The 16,605-nt window shown below is 35.9% G+C and overlaps 2 protein-coding genes across 3 annotated transcripts; one reads left to right on the forward strand and one right to left on the reverse strand.

Annotated features, from left to right (window-relative positions):
- LOC18792398 lies at positions 5,103-10,597 on the forward strand. 2 transcript variants are annotated; one of them, XM_007225438.2, is made up of 13 exons: positions 5,103-5,275; positions 5,391-5,681; positions 6,238-6,417; positions 6,564-6,674; positions 6,947-7,279; positions 7,508-7,684; positions 7,842-8,126; positions 8,298-8,420; positions 8,555-8,752; positions 8,849-9,102; positions 9,362-9,566; positions 9,689-9,994; positions 10,133-10,597. In XM_007225438.2, the coding sequence occupies exons 2-13, from the start codon at positions 5,499-5,501 to the stop codon at positions 10,436-10,438; spliced, it is 2,661 nt and encodes an 886-aa protein (XP_007225500.1). In that variant the 5' UTR covers positions 5,103-5,275; positions 5,391-5,498; the 3' UTR covers positions 10,439-10,597. The 2 variants fall into 2 exon arrangements, with proteins under 2 accessions (XP_007225500.1, XP_020416009.1); XM_020560420.1 differs by lacking the exons at positions 5,103-5,275; positions 5,391-5,681; positions 6,238-6,417 and having other exon boundaries at positions 6,585-6,674; positions 7,017-7,279.
- On the reverse strand, positions 11,848-13,844 carry LOC18791887 (histidine-containing phosphotransfer protein 1). The gene is made up of 6 exons (XM_007223597.2): positions 13,372-13,844; positions 13,081-13,211; positions 12,843-12,911; positions 12,410-12,481; positions 12,228-12,300; positions 11,848-12,132 (listed from the first exon to the last, which is right to left on the reverse strand). The coding sequence occupies exons 1-6, from the start codon at positions 13,429-13,431 to the stop codon at positions 12,073-12,075; spliced, it is 465 nt and encodes a 154-aa protein (XP_007223659.1). The 5' UTR covers positions 13,432-13,844; the 3' UTR covers positions 11,848-12,072.

Below are 16,605 nucleotides of genomic sequence, written 5' to 3' on the forward strand. Positions count from 1 at the left end.
TGGACTTTGTTTGGCTTATGACTAATTGTGATGATGTGGGCTAGTAATTTTAGTGCAGCTTTTGTTTGCGTTAGTTTTGCTTTTAGCATGTTAATTTGTTGCCCTCTTGGGATTGGTATTTTAGATGTCTTGTTGATATCTTTGATTGTACCGTTGAAATTTATCTAATGAAGTTTCTATTTGATCCAAAAAAAAAAAAAACAATGTGAATTTCTACCTTAGACATACATGTGGCTCCACTACTAATTATTTCTAATTATCATTATTTGTTAATTAGATATTAGCCTCTCAATACAAGTAGAGCTGGCCACGGGTAAGTGTACGTTCGGTCCAAACTTAAACCGCCAACTTGAGAAGGTAGGTATGGTACAATATTTGACACTACCTCTCTCACTATATATGTCTCCTCTATCAAATAAAGAGAAGAGAGGAGTGCAACAGGTATAGAGAAGTTTTTCTCTTAAATAGAGAGGCTAACAACACATCTTTACATATGCTAGCATGCACTAGTGAACCCGTATCAGTGCCATCATGACTTTAGTATTATTTTTAGTAATTGTCAATTAAAATTATTACGCAAGGTAAATTTGTTAAAATGTCGGTGGGGAGAGAAAAACGTGAGGTAGCAATAGGGTCATTCCCTAAAAAAGAAAATATAAAATTTAGGATAAATTCAAAAATAAAAAGAGAAGTTGGGTGCAATCTATGTATTTTTTGTTATTGATCGAAGTCCTTTGACTTTTGTGCAATGTAGGATGACATTCCTTTATATATATATATATATATATTTATGTTTATATATAATTTTAGGGCTTTATCATATAAGGAAAAATATGAGGGCACAAAGACAAAATGGTCCAGCGTCTCCAAAATTAGAAAAATTGGTGCAGTTACTGTCCGACAATGACATGAAATAACTCTTATGTCACTCACTTAGAGTGACATTGAACAACTCTCGTGTCACTGCCCAATTGTGTTGTTTCATTTTCCACACGTTTTCAAGACTTTTTTCATGTGCTATGTTCTCTATCTAATTGCAAGGTCCACCTAAGTCATTTATGAGTTCTAGAGAGGTTGGCAATCTGTTGGGAGAGTTGGGATAGCACTTACGGGGCAGCTAGACATCCAAATGCATTGAGCATGTGCAGCTAGTGTGTTGTAGCAGTCAAGACATTAATGTGGAGGCTTCCCATCCCAAGAAAATTAATGAAGGTGGCTGGTGAGAAGACTTCTCAGCACAAGACAAGGGTGGCTAGTGTGAAGACTTCTTATCCCAAGGCATTGATGATGGTGGCTAGCAAGGGAGGTAGCAGCTAAAATGAAGCTTCCTACTTGTCTATTTAAGTAGGAAGTTCAGAGAATACAATTAGGACCAGCAAATAGAGAGAGCTATGAGTCCAAGGAAGACTGAGAGCAATCAGTCCAAGTTAGGAGCTGAGAGTTGGAGTCTTGTAAGTCTAGAAACCAAAAGGGGAAAACTAAGTGACAGTGTTCACAGGGGCATCGAGATTTTAAGTAGAGGGGTATGAGAGAAAAGTGAGCTTGAGGGAGAGAGTAGTGTTCTAAGGTGGTATTCTGTGTAAACCAAAGTTGTTACATACTTTTTCATAAGTGAAATTTCTCAGGGGGATCACCAAGAAGATGTAGGCAAGATTGACCAAACCTCTATAAATCTGTGTTCTTTGTGTACTTGCTGATTTTTCTAAGTGTGTGAGTGTTTCATTCATCCTTGTAAGTTGTGAGGGTTGTTACATAGTCCATTGAGAACAAGATCAAAGGGAGTTTCCGCACAACATATCTAACATCAAAATTAAGACAATATGGTGCGCCTCCACTAACGATCACACATGATTGAAGAAGCTCTAGCGTAGACATCCCAACTAACATTGTCAACTCAAAACAATTAAATAGAGATAAAGTTTGAAAAAACAAAGTCATAACAAAACAAATAAAACTCTCACAAAAAAGAGGTGGAAAACTCTCACAAAAACTGAAGTCAAAACTACATAGAAGACCCAAAGAGTCTCTAAAACTTATTCCAAATATAAAGAAACTGCAAAAAAGATGGTGGTAGAGATTCGATGCCAAAATACAGGTCGAGATCTGACACCAAGACGCAAACACCTATGATGGGTGTATGAAATTCATAACAAAATGAAGACAAATAGGGGAAACCTTTTCTCTCTAAAAATGAAGGAAGAGAGGAGAAGGGAGGAAGAGAATAGGGGAGAGGGGAGGAAGAATAGTGGTGTACTTCCACCTCAAAGTGAAAACGGCGCTAGGAATGTTTTTTGGGAGATTGGGACTAGACAGAAAGAATTAAGATGAAGGAAATCCCAAGACTATTTTTACTAATTAAACCACCTCTAATCTAGGTAAATTCATAAATCACATCTAATCTGGGTAAATCTATAAATCACCTATAATCTAGGTAAATCTATAAATCACCTATAATCTAGGTCATTAAACCCAAAAGTCACTTCTAATACAGGTGTAGAAAAACGAAAAAGAACCAATTCGACAATCTATGTCACTTTCATAATTGATTCTCAGATAATATATCTTAAGAAACTAACTGATGTTGAGATATATATATTTGTTTTTGTAAAAAAGTTTTGTCTCCTATTTTTGGATCACTGATATCTCTATAGATCCCATTGTTGGTAATGTACTGTTGGTGAATATCTATGTCTGCAACAAAGCTCTTGGGGCCAGTGGTGGACCTATTAAGGCTCAAGGAAGTGCACTGCACCTCCTTTCGCCTGAAAAATCGTTGTAGGTGCTTCAAATTGCTTATTTGCTCAATTGGTGTATAGATTACCTTATTTCCATTTTCAACATTTAAGTAAATGTCTTTGTCCTTTTACTTTCATTTATTTTTATTTTACTCCATTTACTTAAGTTTACAATGTAAATAAGGAAGTACCCCCCATTTGGATTCAAATAAACATACTAGAAAATCAAATTCCCACCAAATTAAAATATGAAAAATCGATTTTAGTGCAAAATACGATTTAGGCTAAAAATGATGGCTCATTAAGTCAATATATGCTTCATTCTAAAATCCTATAAAATCAAGTTTTCTTATTTGATGTGTAAGGAATAAAAGCCGCCAAAAATTATCTTGAGAAAATTATTATTCCGAAAAACCGTTTTTCATACTTAGTCAATATTGCACCTCCGCTAAAAAATTTCTAGGTCCCCCAGTGCCTGGGGCCTTTAATTATACTTAGATTTTAGATTTTATTAATTAAGATATAGTCTCAAACATGTGTATTGACATATATGTGAGGTTCTAGACAAAATGCATAACAATGAAATACACGTATTATAATTTATAAGAGCAAGCAGACTCACCTTTTCTTTGGAGGCCTGCGATATGGTTGGTTTTTTTGTAGGGATGGTAATTTTCTCTGCGGGTAAGGGTCTTTGCGGGGATTCGACCCTAATGGGTCAGGTATGAAGGACAAAAAAGGGGTATAGGGATGGGTACGAGGAATTTTTTGGGTACGGTGTTCAGGGAGGAGTGGGGATGATATCTTAATCCCCAACTTGAACCTTCCCCGTTTAGAATATATATTAATTTTTTTATGAGGTATATATATATATATTATAGTATATATAAATAGGGTAATGCTAGGCTTACCACATTTTTATACTATAGTGTATCACCTCTCTAATAGAGATGGAGCCTACAAATACAATGGGCCACACCTGTGGTAAGCTTAGCATTTTCCATATAAATATGCTATTAAAGTGATTGTACCGACTAAGTTTTATAATTTTATATTATTATATTATATACTTATAAAATTTATACAAATCTTAAGCCACACTACTTATTTATTTAGTTAACTTCTAATACATATATAAACATTCTTATATTGTCTTATAAGTATATATTATATATATTTATTATCTTGCCTTAGTAATTTTTTTTCTTCAACAAAGTAGTTATATATTGGTTTTTTCTTTCGTAATGGGGTGGGTCGGGGAACCCATTCCCCAACGAAGGTAGGGATGGAGAATCCCTGATATAAATATTGCGGGTATGAAGGCGGGGATGGAGGAAAAAAAGCTTAACGGGGATGGGGATGAGAATGACATACCCACTCTCGATTGGACCCATTACCATCCTTAGTTTTTCGTTTTATCCCTCGACGAAATAAAATAACTGGTTTTTAAAGAAATGTTTTAATAAGAAATTTTCAACGGTGTTTTGAGAATAATCCATGGTATGTTAAGTAAAAGTTCAATGCTTTTTTTATTTTTATTTTCTTAAAAATAAATTTGAGTCAAAGTGTCATGATGAGCATTTTTGGGTGTGATATTCCTTTTTCACTTGGGTGTATGCAACTATTAGCTTGAGAGAGAGAGAGAGAGAGAGAGAGGCAACAATGTACTACATATATAGAGAGAGGTGGCTTATCAATGTCAAGGGTCCCTCCCAAAAGAGAGAGTCGAGTCATCAAATGTAAGAAAAGGGGAGGAAAAAAATTTCCGATTGGACCTCCATTGTCTACTCTCATTTTGTCTCTTACAACTTGTATATACTAAAATTTATTAACTAAAAAAAATGAGAAAATACCATGTTTATTTTATGTGGTATCACTCATAACCAAAGGACGGGATTCGCGGCCCACTATTAACAACATCGATAATGTTCTCAACTTAATCACCTGCATATACGAGAGTTGTGGTGTATTTAATTTTATTAAGTTTCTGATATGAGACTTTATATTCTTCAACATACTATGTGTATTCATTTATTATTTGATAAACAAATTTAGTGACTCTAGCATTATTACAAACTTCGTATTAACACTTTACCGGCCTAAACCTCTTCATCCTTATTGTTGATTGATATAGTCCAATCTGACTACATATGTCTCCTTACGAAAACAAAAAAACGAAAAGAAAATTCTTAAACGAGTAAAATACTTGGAGATGAGAATATGAACCCATGTTGAGTTTATAAGGGTATAATGTGAATCACCACTATTTTAGTGGTCGGGGTGACTTTTAAAAGAACAAAATAAAGAAATAAAGAAATAAACTTATGTAGATAATAATTCGGTTGGTTTGTTTGGTGTAAGTTTGTCACGTGCTCCCGGCGTGAGTGACGTGTGTCCCATACTTGATTATTTCTGCTCATTTATCATCATCATTTGTCAACTTTGCTCTTTAGCTTCCCGCTTACCTGGCTCCTCTAGCCTCTAATTAAGTTTCTCACTCATCAACCCATGCCTCTGTAATTCTTTAAAACCACTTATATGTAAGTTGATAAATATATATATGCATATAACATTTGGTATATATATATATATATATATATATTTGGTCATTCACTTGAGTTTTGTTTCGTGTTCCTTTTGTTTGATACATTTCAGGAAGGAATGGTTTGATTGAAGGCTTGAAGCAATATTGTTAAAGAAACCATATTTTCGTAGTTTGGAGAGAGAGATTTCTGGGTTTTGGTTGAAATCAAGAGAGAGAAAATGTTATTGAAGAAGAAGCACTTTAGTTGGGTACGGATAGCTATTGTTGTTGTGGGACTAGTTAGTTTGCAAGCCGTGGAGGGCTGGCCTCGCCGGATTCTCTTGGATACTGATGTCGATACCGACGATTTCTTTGGTCTCTTGTACCTCTTGAAGCTTAACAGATCAGAGTTTGAGTTGGAGGTAAGTTCATGATCATGTCAATGTTAATTTGTGATGATTCATTTATGTTCCAAATGTTTTTTTTTTTTTTTTGCCAAAAAGCATTTCAAGGTCAACAAATGCTTGAGCTTACATGTATATATGTATTTATATTCATAATTTATTGCTTGGCTTATAAGTAAGTCTACGCAAGTGATGACGATCACCATTAAAACTAATCCAAGTTTTGGTTGATTTAAATCCAAAAGAATGCAATGAATATTGGGTTTAAAGATGAAAAAGCTGTAGTTCATACTACTATTAGTCCTTGAGGACTGAGTCAAATAATTCATATAGTTGAGTGGATTCTATATTTGAAAATAATAATAATAAAAAAAGGACTTTAATTAAAACTGAAGACAATGTGCTTTTGGAATTCTCTTTTTGGTTGATTTTTGCAACCCAACTTTGTGTTTTATCTTTTTGGTCAAATGGTGAGACAACTTTGTGTTTTCCATTATGTAAAAGTGAGTCATTGTTTTTTTCACCTGTGGTAATAAGAATTACCGCACTGTAATTAATTTTGTTACCACCACAGGCAGTGACAGTGAATGCAAATGCTTGGACAAATGCTGGGCATGCTGTGCATCAGGTGTATGACATGCTATACATGATGGGACGTGATGATGTTGCTGTTGGTGTGGGAGGTGAGGGTGGGATTAAAGAAGATGGCACTATTTTGCCAAATGTTGGTGGATATCTTCCAATTATTGAACAGGCATGAACTAGCTTAGCTCCCTTGTTACCATGTATTTATATGATATTTTCTCAACTGATAGATATATATATATATATTTTAATTATGTGAAGTTCATGTTTGTTAATTTTCTGATAATTATGAGTGCAAAATTATATTAAATGCAGGGGATTACAACAGCAGGAGGATGTAGATATAGACAAGCCATTCCTGTAGGTTCTGGAGGTAGATTAGATATCGATTCTAATTTTGGCATCAGAAAAGCTTTCCTCCCTCAGGTACAATATAAATTATTACACAAAATGTTGAACTTTTTGTTCAATCACATGTTTGACAAAAATTCCATAACTTTACTGCATGTTCTGATCAATATTAATGCAATGCTAAGATAAGTTGAAGTCTTTTGACTTGAAATTCCTGCAAAACACCAGAGGAAATGCAAGGCATTTAAAAAGGGGATGTAATGATAGATTCTTTGTTCCTTTTGGTCATACATTCTATATCTGGCTCAGAGATTTTTTTCTTCTTTTTTTTTTTTATATGGAATTAGGGGAGCAGGAGATATAGTCCTTTTCGACAACCTACTGCTCAGCAAGTGATGATTGACAAAATATCTGCAGGTCCCATAACTGTGTTTCTTATAGGAGCACATACAAATTTTGCCATATTCCTTATGAGCAATCCACAGTTGAAGAAGAATGTTGAGCACATATATGTCATGGGTGGTGGTGTGAGATCAAAGAACCCAACTGGTTGTTGCCCCGAAAATGCCACCTCTTGTGTACCCCGGCAGTGTGGTGATCCTGGTAATGTGTTCACAGACTATACAAGTAATCCTTATGCAGAGTTCAATTTCTTGGGAGATCCCTTTGCTGCATACCAGGTAATCCTTATTACATCACTGCAGTCCTTATTAAGAGTAACGTTCTCTTGCCAGATTTATATTGCTAGACTGTTGATTATGTTGTCAGACTGTGATTCTGATTCACACGTTCGAGCAAGAACCAACCTGTTCAGCCTTCCAGATTCTCAATCTGGCAAGAGAGCATTTCCTGTTTTTAGGCTCCTAGAAAAATGGTTACATTTTCTTACAGTGGTGTTGATATTTCAGGTGATACATTCTGGGATTCCTGTCACCCTCGTTCCTTTGGATGCAACAAACACCATTCCTATTAGTCAAAACTTCTTTGAGGCACTTGAGAAGAGTCGGAGTACATATGAGGCACAATATATCTTCCAGTCCTTGAAAATGGCTCGTGATACTTGGTTCGACAACCAGTTCTATACGGTAAGTCCATGATTCTTTTTGGTGTTTGAGGTGCAGAAAGTGTATCATCTTTTTGTCATTGCATTTCCCTCTTGTGATTAAGACTTTCTATGCCTTAAACCACAAACATTGTAAGCAATCAAATGATCTGGTATGTTACAACTTGACTATTTTGCAGAGCTATTTCATGTGGGACTCGTTTACAGCTGGTGTGGCAGCCTCAATCATGCGAAACTCGAATAACCCTCGTGGCGAAAATGAATTTGCTGAAATGGAGTATATGAATATAACTGTGATTACTTCAAATGAACCTTATGGGATATCTGATGGCTCCAACCCTTTCTTTGATGGCCTTAAAGTTCCAAAGTTCAACTTAGACAAACATGGTGTGCATAGTGGCCACGTTCAGAAAGGACTTAGAGATCCATTTTGCATTGTAAAGGAAGGGAAAGGGAAATGCAAGGTAGAGTTGCCTATACAACTTCCAAAGTCTAATCTCTCATAGTGGTTTTAAGCTTTACCTTTAGTTTTCTTCCCATACGAAGCCGATTAACAACATTGCTCATTTTGACATGTTTTCTTTTCATGTTAATTCAAATTTTGATTGACTTTCTGTTGCTACACAATCCAACAGGATGGTTATACAACAGAGGTAACAGGACCTGAGGCAGTGCCTGTGCTTGTTGCTACAAAAGCAAAACTAAATCAGGACCCTGAAAGTCCACTTAACAGAGAATTCTTTAAAAGCTTCTTAGAGGTAATTAAGTTCAATAAAATACCTGTTCCATTTAAATTCTTTGAAAATTTGTCATCCTAGTCTGGTCTTTCCATTCCATGTACAAGTAATATGTGTGATTGGAATGACAACACCTTTTCCAATTGGTTTTACAGATCCTAAACAACCCTCAACAAAAAGGGAGATTCAATTTCACAACACAATTTCCTTTTTACAAGGAAGAGACATATAAACCAGAATTTGGAACTAGAAAACTGGGTAAACCTGTTGTCTTTGACATGGATATGAGTGCTGGAGACTTTGTAGCTCTGTTCTTCCTCCTCAAAGTACCTGTTGAAGTGATTAATCTCAAGGTAGAGAGGTTTTTTTTTCTTCTTTTCTTCCCATTTTTATTTTCTTCTTGTTTAAGTAACCCAAATGAGCCAAATCTGTTTCTCCTTTGCTTTCAGGCAATAATGGTCAGCCCAACTGGGTGGGCAGATGCTGCTACAATAGATGTCATTTATGACTTACTGCATATGATGGGCCGGGATGACATTCCAGTAGGTCTGGGGGACGTATTTGCTATGAACCAGTCTGATCCAGTTTTCTCTGCTGTTGGAGACTGCAAATACCTTAAGGCCATCCCTCATGGGAATGGTGGATTATTGGACTCGGACACTCTCTATGGCCTTGCCCGGGATTTTCCCCGAAGCCCAAGAAGGTACTGCAAATAACTTTTCGATCCCTCGGAATAGCATGGAACTTTTGGCATAGAAATTATGGAAAACAGTAATGCTAGGTTCACCAAATAATGTGTCAGTATGTGTATATATATCAGTATCTTACATGTTATATGTTAGAGGAGGTTCGGAATGACCCAAATTTGAATAAATGAAACACCGTCACATTATTTAGTAAACAAGTTTGATGTGTGAATGTTAGATGCACTGGAACTGAAAATCTCAAGTTGTTGTTACCAGGTATACAGCAGAAAATTCTGTAAATTACGGAGCCCCTCGGGATACAGATCACCATGAACTCAGACAACAACTAGCATTGGAAATTTGGGAGTCTGTGGTGAAAAAACTGGATCCAGGATCTAAGATTACCATATTGACCAATGGACCCTTGACTACTTTAGCAAAGATTATTTTGTTGGAGCAGAACACTACCTCTGTAATTCAGGTTAGTTGATTTTGAATATTTATTCTCTGATATCAAGTTTTTGCACCAGATTTAAAAAAAAAAAAAAAAAGGTGCATATTCCTGGTAATGGCAGTATCCAATGAGGTCAGTGCTCATTGCAGGATGTATATATAGTTGGAGGCCATATCAGCAGCAATGACAAGGACAAAGGAAATGTGTTTACTATCCCTTCCAATGAATATGCAGAGTTCAATATGTTTCTTGACCCTTTTGCTGCTAACACAGTGTTTGGTTCCTCACTTAACATCACACTCATTCCACTAAGCATCCAGCAAAAAGTTAGTTCATTTTCGAAAATCTTAGAAGGGCTGCGCCGGAGAAAGAAGACGCCCGAGGCACATTTTGCCAGGCGAGTGCTGTCAAGGCTCTACCGTTTGCAGCAATTGCACCATAGATATCATCACATGGTAATTAAGCTTCCTAATTGACAATTGCCATGAATTTGATACACATTGTTAGGGAGCTTGAGTAATTTATAAGATAATTTTCTAACTTGACCTTCAAGTATTTGCGAACACCCTTTCTCATATGTTATTATGATGCAGCAAACTTTCTTGGGGGAAATACTTGGTGCAGTTCTCATAGCTGGTGATTCCCATCTGAACCAAACCTTCCAAGTCAAACCTATCAAAGTTCATGCTGAAGGTGTTGAATCAAAAGATGGGCAACTTTTGATTGATGAAAAGCAAGGGAAACTAGTAAGAGTATTGGACAGTGTAAATCCTAAAGCCTATTATGATATTTTTGCAGAAAGGCTTAGTGATTCAGAGCAATCTGCTGTATTAGTAAATTTTGAAGAGCAAGTAAAATTGTGGCGGAAGCCTCCGAATCAAACCCAGCCTACCCCATAAGGTGTGTAGAAATTTGTATGAAACAGTGTCTTATGAGCAAAGTAGGCATTCTGCTCTTTAACACAAACAAAGAAAAAAAAATACAAAACCAGAAAATGCCATTGGAAATTTCTTCTTTGGCTTATTTATTTAACAAGGAAAATTCTTCATTGTACTTACTCAGAGCTGATCCCGCTATTTCAAATTTTATATTGCACAAATTGTCACTAATTACTTTGTAGCAGATAAACATCACTTCCTCACTGACAAGGACATGCATATAAAAATCAATAATTGGTATACACTTTATATCTTGACAGTTTAAAGCTTTTAGGAACATGGTAACCAACAAAACTCAAAACATTATTATCACCATCATTATTATAATTTCACCATCCAAGACCTGTTAATTTTGTAAGCTTATGCCATGCTGCATCACAACAATTTAACATTCTTCTGCAAAAACAGAGCTGGTGTCTGGATGGAGAAAAACTTGTATACCACAGGGATAACACTATTTTGCTACTCCCAACCAATCACATTCTGTTATGCGTTATAAGGATTCCATATGACAGAACATGATTGTATGGGAACAGCAAAACAATGCTATCCCTGTTTCAATTGCTGCACAACACTCATATCCTTTACATATTGCCATAACTCCTTTTGTCTACTACTTCTAAATTGCATTAAAAAAAATTCTAGAAAAATTTCCCAATAGTCTTGGAAGTATCAAGAATTCAATAACTCAAGAGTTACAACTTGCATAAATTCTTGATGGTTTTGAGTTCTGAGACCTAATGTTTTCGTCTTTATTCACAGCAACCAAACAGGGATAATTTTGATAATAGACCATAGTGTTATTGTGCGGTGATGGTGGTGATCATTGACCTTTTCCATAGATTCTCCATTCCTAAAAGAAAATACAATTCTAAGAGAAAAAGAAAAAATAAGTACCCACGTTTGCGTCAATGTTTTAGCAGCAAGACAGATGGACAGCAAAGCAGATCAAGATTGACCACTAAGGCTTCAAAGAATCAAATCTTTCTAATCTATACATATTACTTTTAATACGGATTTGTTAAACTAAACGAGAGTTCACATGATTACCTTTATTTAATTAAGCTCTGCTAGCACGGATGACAACTAAGGATTGGTAGGATGGCAGGCATGAAATTCTCTTAACAGAATAATACCAACAAGAACAACCAAAACAAGCTACTTGAGTCATTGCATGGTTTCACAAAATAAAAACTGCAGGCTGTAGATTTCTCTTGATCAAAATCCTAATCCCAAATAAAAACTCACGATCGATTACGCAGTTTCGGTCACATTCAATCCCTTTCTTTTTTCTTTTAATCTGAAACAACCCAAGACATGAATGTGATATAGGAAGTAAGGAATGAAAGTGCATATCACAAGCTAGCACCTGATAGAAAACTCATTTTCATAAATAACAAGGTTATTTGAGCCTAAATAAAGTTCATTAAGAAGTGGCACCAGATGGAAGAACTCCTTTTCATAAAGTTCATACAAGCACAAATTCATTAGTTAAGAGAATTTGCAATCAATTAAGCGAGGTTGTTATACAATACTAGTGAAGAGACTCTCTACAACCACCCCAACTTTCTTGTTTTCTTTTCACAATGGAAGCCTTAAAAACTTAATTCCAGAATTGGAATTGACCCACCAGCTGCCACAATTTGTTGCTCCATCTGCAATCAACAATATAATTTTGAAATAAATAAACAGAGAAATTTTAAGTTCGACACAAATCAGCAACAGCGAGCGTCTATACGATTCTACTCACCGCAAAGAGAGTTTCAAGCTTGTTCTTCACAAGGTAGTACTCTTGCTTTACTTGTTGAACACATCTAACGCACCTGCTAACAAGAGTCTCAGATTTCATGGATCATGACCTCTCTCTCAGCTTTCAAAAGCTGATTAAGGCAAAAATTATAGTCTATGAATGTTTAGAGTAAAGTAACTCACCCTTCAGTGTTCTGTTCCTCGCAGAAGTTGCGGAAAGCTATGCAGGCATTTTTAACTCTTTGTGCACCAATACTGTGTCAACCACAAAAACTGTCATCAAACAACATTGAGCTAAGCATGAACAAAAATCAGCACCTATCCCCTGGATCTAAACTAAATTAAGTTTCCTGTAAATTTTAATCTATCTAAGGGTGTCGAAATTGGATTCAGCTCAGGCTGAAAAAAAAAATGCAAAGATTGTCCCACTCACTGTAAAACCAGGATTTATAAATGGATCAGAGATGAAAATCAGGATTAGTTAGCTCATTTTTCAAGGCTGAAATATTGATCTTCCTACAAAAGACAAACTAAGAAAAGTAATCAACTTTTTCTACTTCATTCCATGTTTTTCTCAGTGCAGGGAAAAAAAACAAAACAAAATTTATGTGTGTACCTGGAGCTACTACCCTTGAACTGGTGAACATGAGCATCAACCCTTTTGAAGTCTACACTTGGCTGTTCTCTGTGCAAAGAAAACAAAAGTGGAGAACTTCAAGAACACAGAACAAACTTTCATTCACCCCTCAAAGTAACCAAAAGCAAAACATGAGCACCACACAATCCAAGAGAGAAAAAGACAGAGTGAAAAGGAAAGAAAGAAACGAAGAAAAGGAAAGATCTTGGATCCTCACAGAGCTCTGGTGAGATCATTGAGAAGCTTCTCAGAATCTTCAAAGAATAGAGACACCACTTCAACAACAAAATCTGGGTTGCTCTCATCTTGCAGCTGCTGAAGCTGCAAAAACTGACCATCCAGAAACCCCTTCTCACCCCCAAAGCAACAACCAGAAAACAAAATCAGGAACAAAACAAACAGAACAAAAAAGCTAAACCAGCCCAGCAGTAGATGAAGATTAGAGACACCAAAAACACCAAAAACAAAACAAACCCATCAGTGATTCCACCATTTTCTTGTTCCTTACCTCCAGAAACAAGGACTTTGTGTAGTCAACCCACTGTCTCTGCATCTGCCCCACTTCCATGTTTTTGCTTTTGTTCCTCTCTACACACAGACAGAGTAAGAGTCACCGTGTTTAAGGAGGAGATGTGAGCCAGCAAATGAAAGAAAAGCTGGTGCCTTGAATTGCAGATCTTGAGGAATTATTTGCACAATCAAATATTATAGTATAAATGCTTGGGAAACCTAGAAAAGGGTTTGATGAATTCAATGTGTAAAACAAAATCCAAAAGCTTCTTGCTTTTGGGTATGTCTACTGTCTAGTACAAGTATACTCTGACCCCCCTTTCTATCTCTCTCTGGATATGTGCTCTGTTTTAGTATTTTCTCACAGAATCACAACCCCACCAGTTCGGTGCCCTTCCTCTACATCATATATTATGAGCATTTAACCTCTCTCTCTCTCTCTCTGCCTTTGTTTTTCTTTGTAATTTTTTATTGCCTTTTCAAGTATTTGGCTTTCTATTTCCTTTTTCTTTCTTCAATTTTCACTTTTATCACTGAGCTGAAAACTACTGGTTCAGATTGAAAGTTGTACATGGGTTTGACGTAGGACTGACTTCACCTGTTTCTTCTTTATGAAAATTTGGAGGATGTGCAATTCTGCATGTTGTTTTTTTCTCCTCATAAATCGGAATTATAAAATGAACTCAAGTCATTCACAACAATCCGCGCATATTTTAACAGTTGTTTCATAGTGTTTTCCTTTTTATTACTCGTCCACTTTCTAGGCTTTACTCCATCTCATATTATTCCTTAAAACCTTCGACATTTCTGCACAGATTTAAACCAGTTAATGACGTTATACAAAGTTTGCCACTTACATTTTATTGATAACCCTCATTTTTATGTTTTCTTCTAAATTCGGGATACTATTGCGGGAGGTGAATGTCAATCGATATGAAAACCTATCAATTGATTGACACTCAAATTTTGCAACTTCCATCTCGCGTTTTGAAGTTATTGCTTGGATTAGGGGCCCAATCTCAAAAGATAGGCACCCTGTTTAAATTGTGGGTATGATTTTACTTAACTAAGGCTCATGATTATTTTTCTTTATATTTTCCAGAACCCAAAACAGAAGGAAAATGTTATAGTTATCTTTTATACATAGAAGTAGTTTATGTTTCTAAATTTTTAAGGCAAGGCCGGATATTAGAGGGAACATCACCTGTCATTACAAGCTGTTAGTGCTAGTTTGGATTGGCACTAAACTAAAGCCAAGTTGTTTAGAGATTTTTCCTCGTTTGCTTCCCCAACTAGATTGAAAATCATTAGAACTAGACTAATCCAGGCCGACCCATGTGGCACAAATTATGGTAATTTGTTCATGCTCTATCATGTCAACGTATATTATGTACCATCCAGTTCAAACCCCATTCACTCATGTACTATTTGAATTTTCTTATTTTAGTTTTGATTTTAATACAACTAATATTGAAGAAAGGAGAAATTGAATCTAAAATTCCGAGTATAAGAATATATGCTCTTAACTGCTTGAAATATTTGGCCTTGATTTGATCAATCAATTTTCAATGTTTTTTTTGTTTGTTTATAAATTCTTCTTCCAATAAGTTATTACTAAAACATAGACGGAATCTTGATATGTCACACCGAAATCTTACAGCTGTTTGGATTGTCAGTTCTGTTTTGTCAACCAAGAACAACAATGGGCCAGTGTGTTGGGGGCAAGAAACTAATATGCTCTCTCCTTAAACGTAAAATCTTTTTTCAATTTAGGAATAATTCTCTCTGGGCTTTGGCAGTTTTGGAAATGTTAAATGTTGAGAGAGAGAGAGAGAGAGAGAGAGAGAGAGAGAGAGAGAGAGAGCCCTCGTCTATTATTTTATTTTGTTTGTTTTATGAAGATGACAAAATGAGGTGTCTGGTTACAGTCCTATTCTTAGTTTATTTTATTTCGTATATAACTGGTAATGATAATGAAAAAAATTGTACTGTTTCGGTGGAAATATATTCTTATATTCCTATAGATAAAAGGAATATATTCTATTAGTTGTATAATGTTTCCAGATGGAGCTATTTGCGCTCCATCCATGTATTTTCACACTCCATTCATAAGCACGGACTGCATTTACCCCGCCACAAGTGAATCAATCATGTCAGTTGCCCCACGTAGATAAGCGATTTCGGACCTTTGCACATGCATGTCACTAACAGTAAGAAGTAAGAAGTCTCTCATGCATGCATGCGTAGGCGACTCACCTTAGCAAAATTAAAAGGCCATCTAAACGGTAAGAAATAATTAAGCACCTTCTTTTTATAAATCTTATTTAACTGGCGGCTAGAACGTGTTTCATGCTAATTTCTAGAATATTTGACCACTGGGGGGAGGGAGGGAGACTGGGATCTTGAAAACAACATTAAACTGTGCCTTTCATGCCTTTATATATGAATTACCAAACATGAGGATTTTGAGGATTGAGGATTGGGGATTGAGAAAAAGAAGAGCCCCAATGTATAGCATGCAGATGTTGCCAAAGTTATAGTAGGATATAATGCTTAAGGAGTTACGACGACCACCACCACCCCTACTTGGGGGGGCTCCCTTTCTTCAGATACTGATGGGAATCTCAGCGCGGTCCTCCTAATTTGCGCAAGTCATGCCAAAGAAGACTATTTCACACCAAATCAAACAGAAGAATACAAAGTCCGTACGTGAATATTTGTGGCTAACAAAAATCAACCAACAAAGCCATAAATGACAGATATCCAGTGCTCACAGCACTAAAACCGGGGCCGGTCGGGCCACGTGCTGAAAACTGAATGCACAAAAATTTGGGACCCTATAACGTAGGGTAACCTTTAGCAATGGCACCCAAGGATGAAAATATCGGCGATACAGATATTATTTGACTTTCAATTTATGGATATTTCAGCAGATATATCGATGTTGTTTTAGGTATTGAAGAAAATCGACAAAAAAGATAGATATTGGCTTAAAAACACGAATTTTTGAAGTGAAACTTTCATAGATATTAAGCATATTATCAATGAATGTATTGAACAAATAAAATTCAAAATATACTAAATATAAGATATGCATATGATAAAATGTATGTGCATATAATGTGCGATGAAAATCCTGAAAATAAATACAATTAGACTTGGCAAAACAAAGACAACATTATTCAAACATAACCCAACCCAACATCATATTACAAGAGCGAGACTTAATAAT

This window comes from Prunus persica, chromosome G1 (assembly GCF_000346465.2).
Source record: "Prunus persica cultivar Lovell chromosome G1, Prunus_persica_NCBIv2, whole genome shotgun sequence".
Taxonomy (NCBI): domain Eukaryota; kingdom Viridiplantae; phylum Streptophyta; class Magnoliopsida; order Rosales; family Rosaceae; genus Prunus; species Prunus persica.

Coding starts and splice junctions, on each gene's coding strand:
- LOC18792398 (XM_007225438.2), top strand. CDS start 5,499: ATGTTATTGAAGAAGAAGCACTTTAGTTGGGTACGGATAGCTATTGTT. Junction 7,685..7,841: donor TCGACAACCAGTTCTATACG/GTAAGTCCATGA, acceptor ACTATTTTGCAG/AGCTATTTCATGTGGGACTC. Junction 9,567..9,688: donor ACACTACCTCTGTAATTCAG/GTTAGTTGATTT, acceptor TGCTCATTGCAG/GATGTATATATAGTTGGAGG.
- LOC18791887 (XM_007223597.2), bottom strand. CDS start 13,431: ATGGAAGTGGGGCAGATGCAGAGACAGTGGGTTGACTACACAAAGTCC. Junction 13,212..13,371: donor CAAAGTCCTTGTTTCTGGAG/GTAAGGAACAAG, acceptor GGGGGTGAGAAG/GGGTTTCTGGATGGTCAGTT. Junction 12,482..12,842: donor TTCAAGGGTAGTAGCTCCAG/GTACACACATAA, acceptor TGGTTGACACAG/TATTGGTGCACAAAGAGTTA.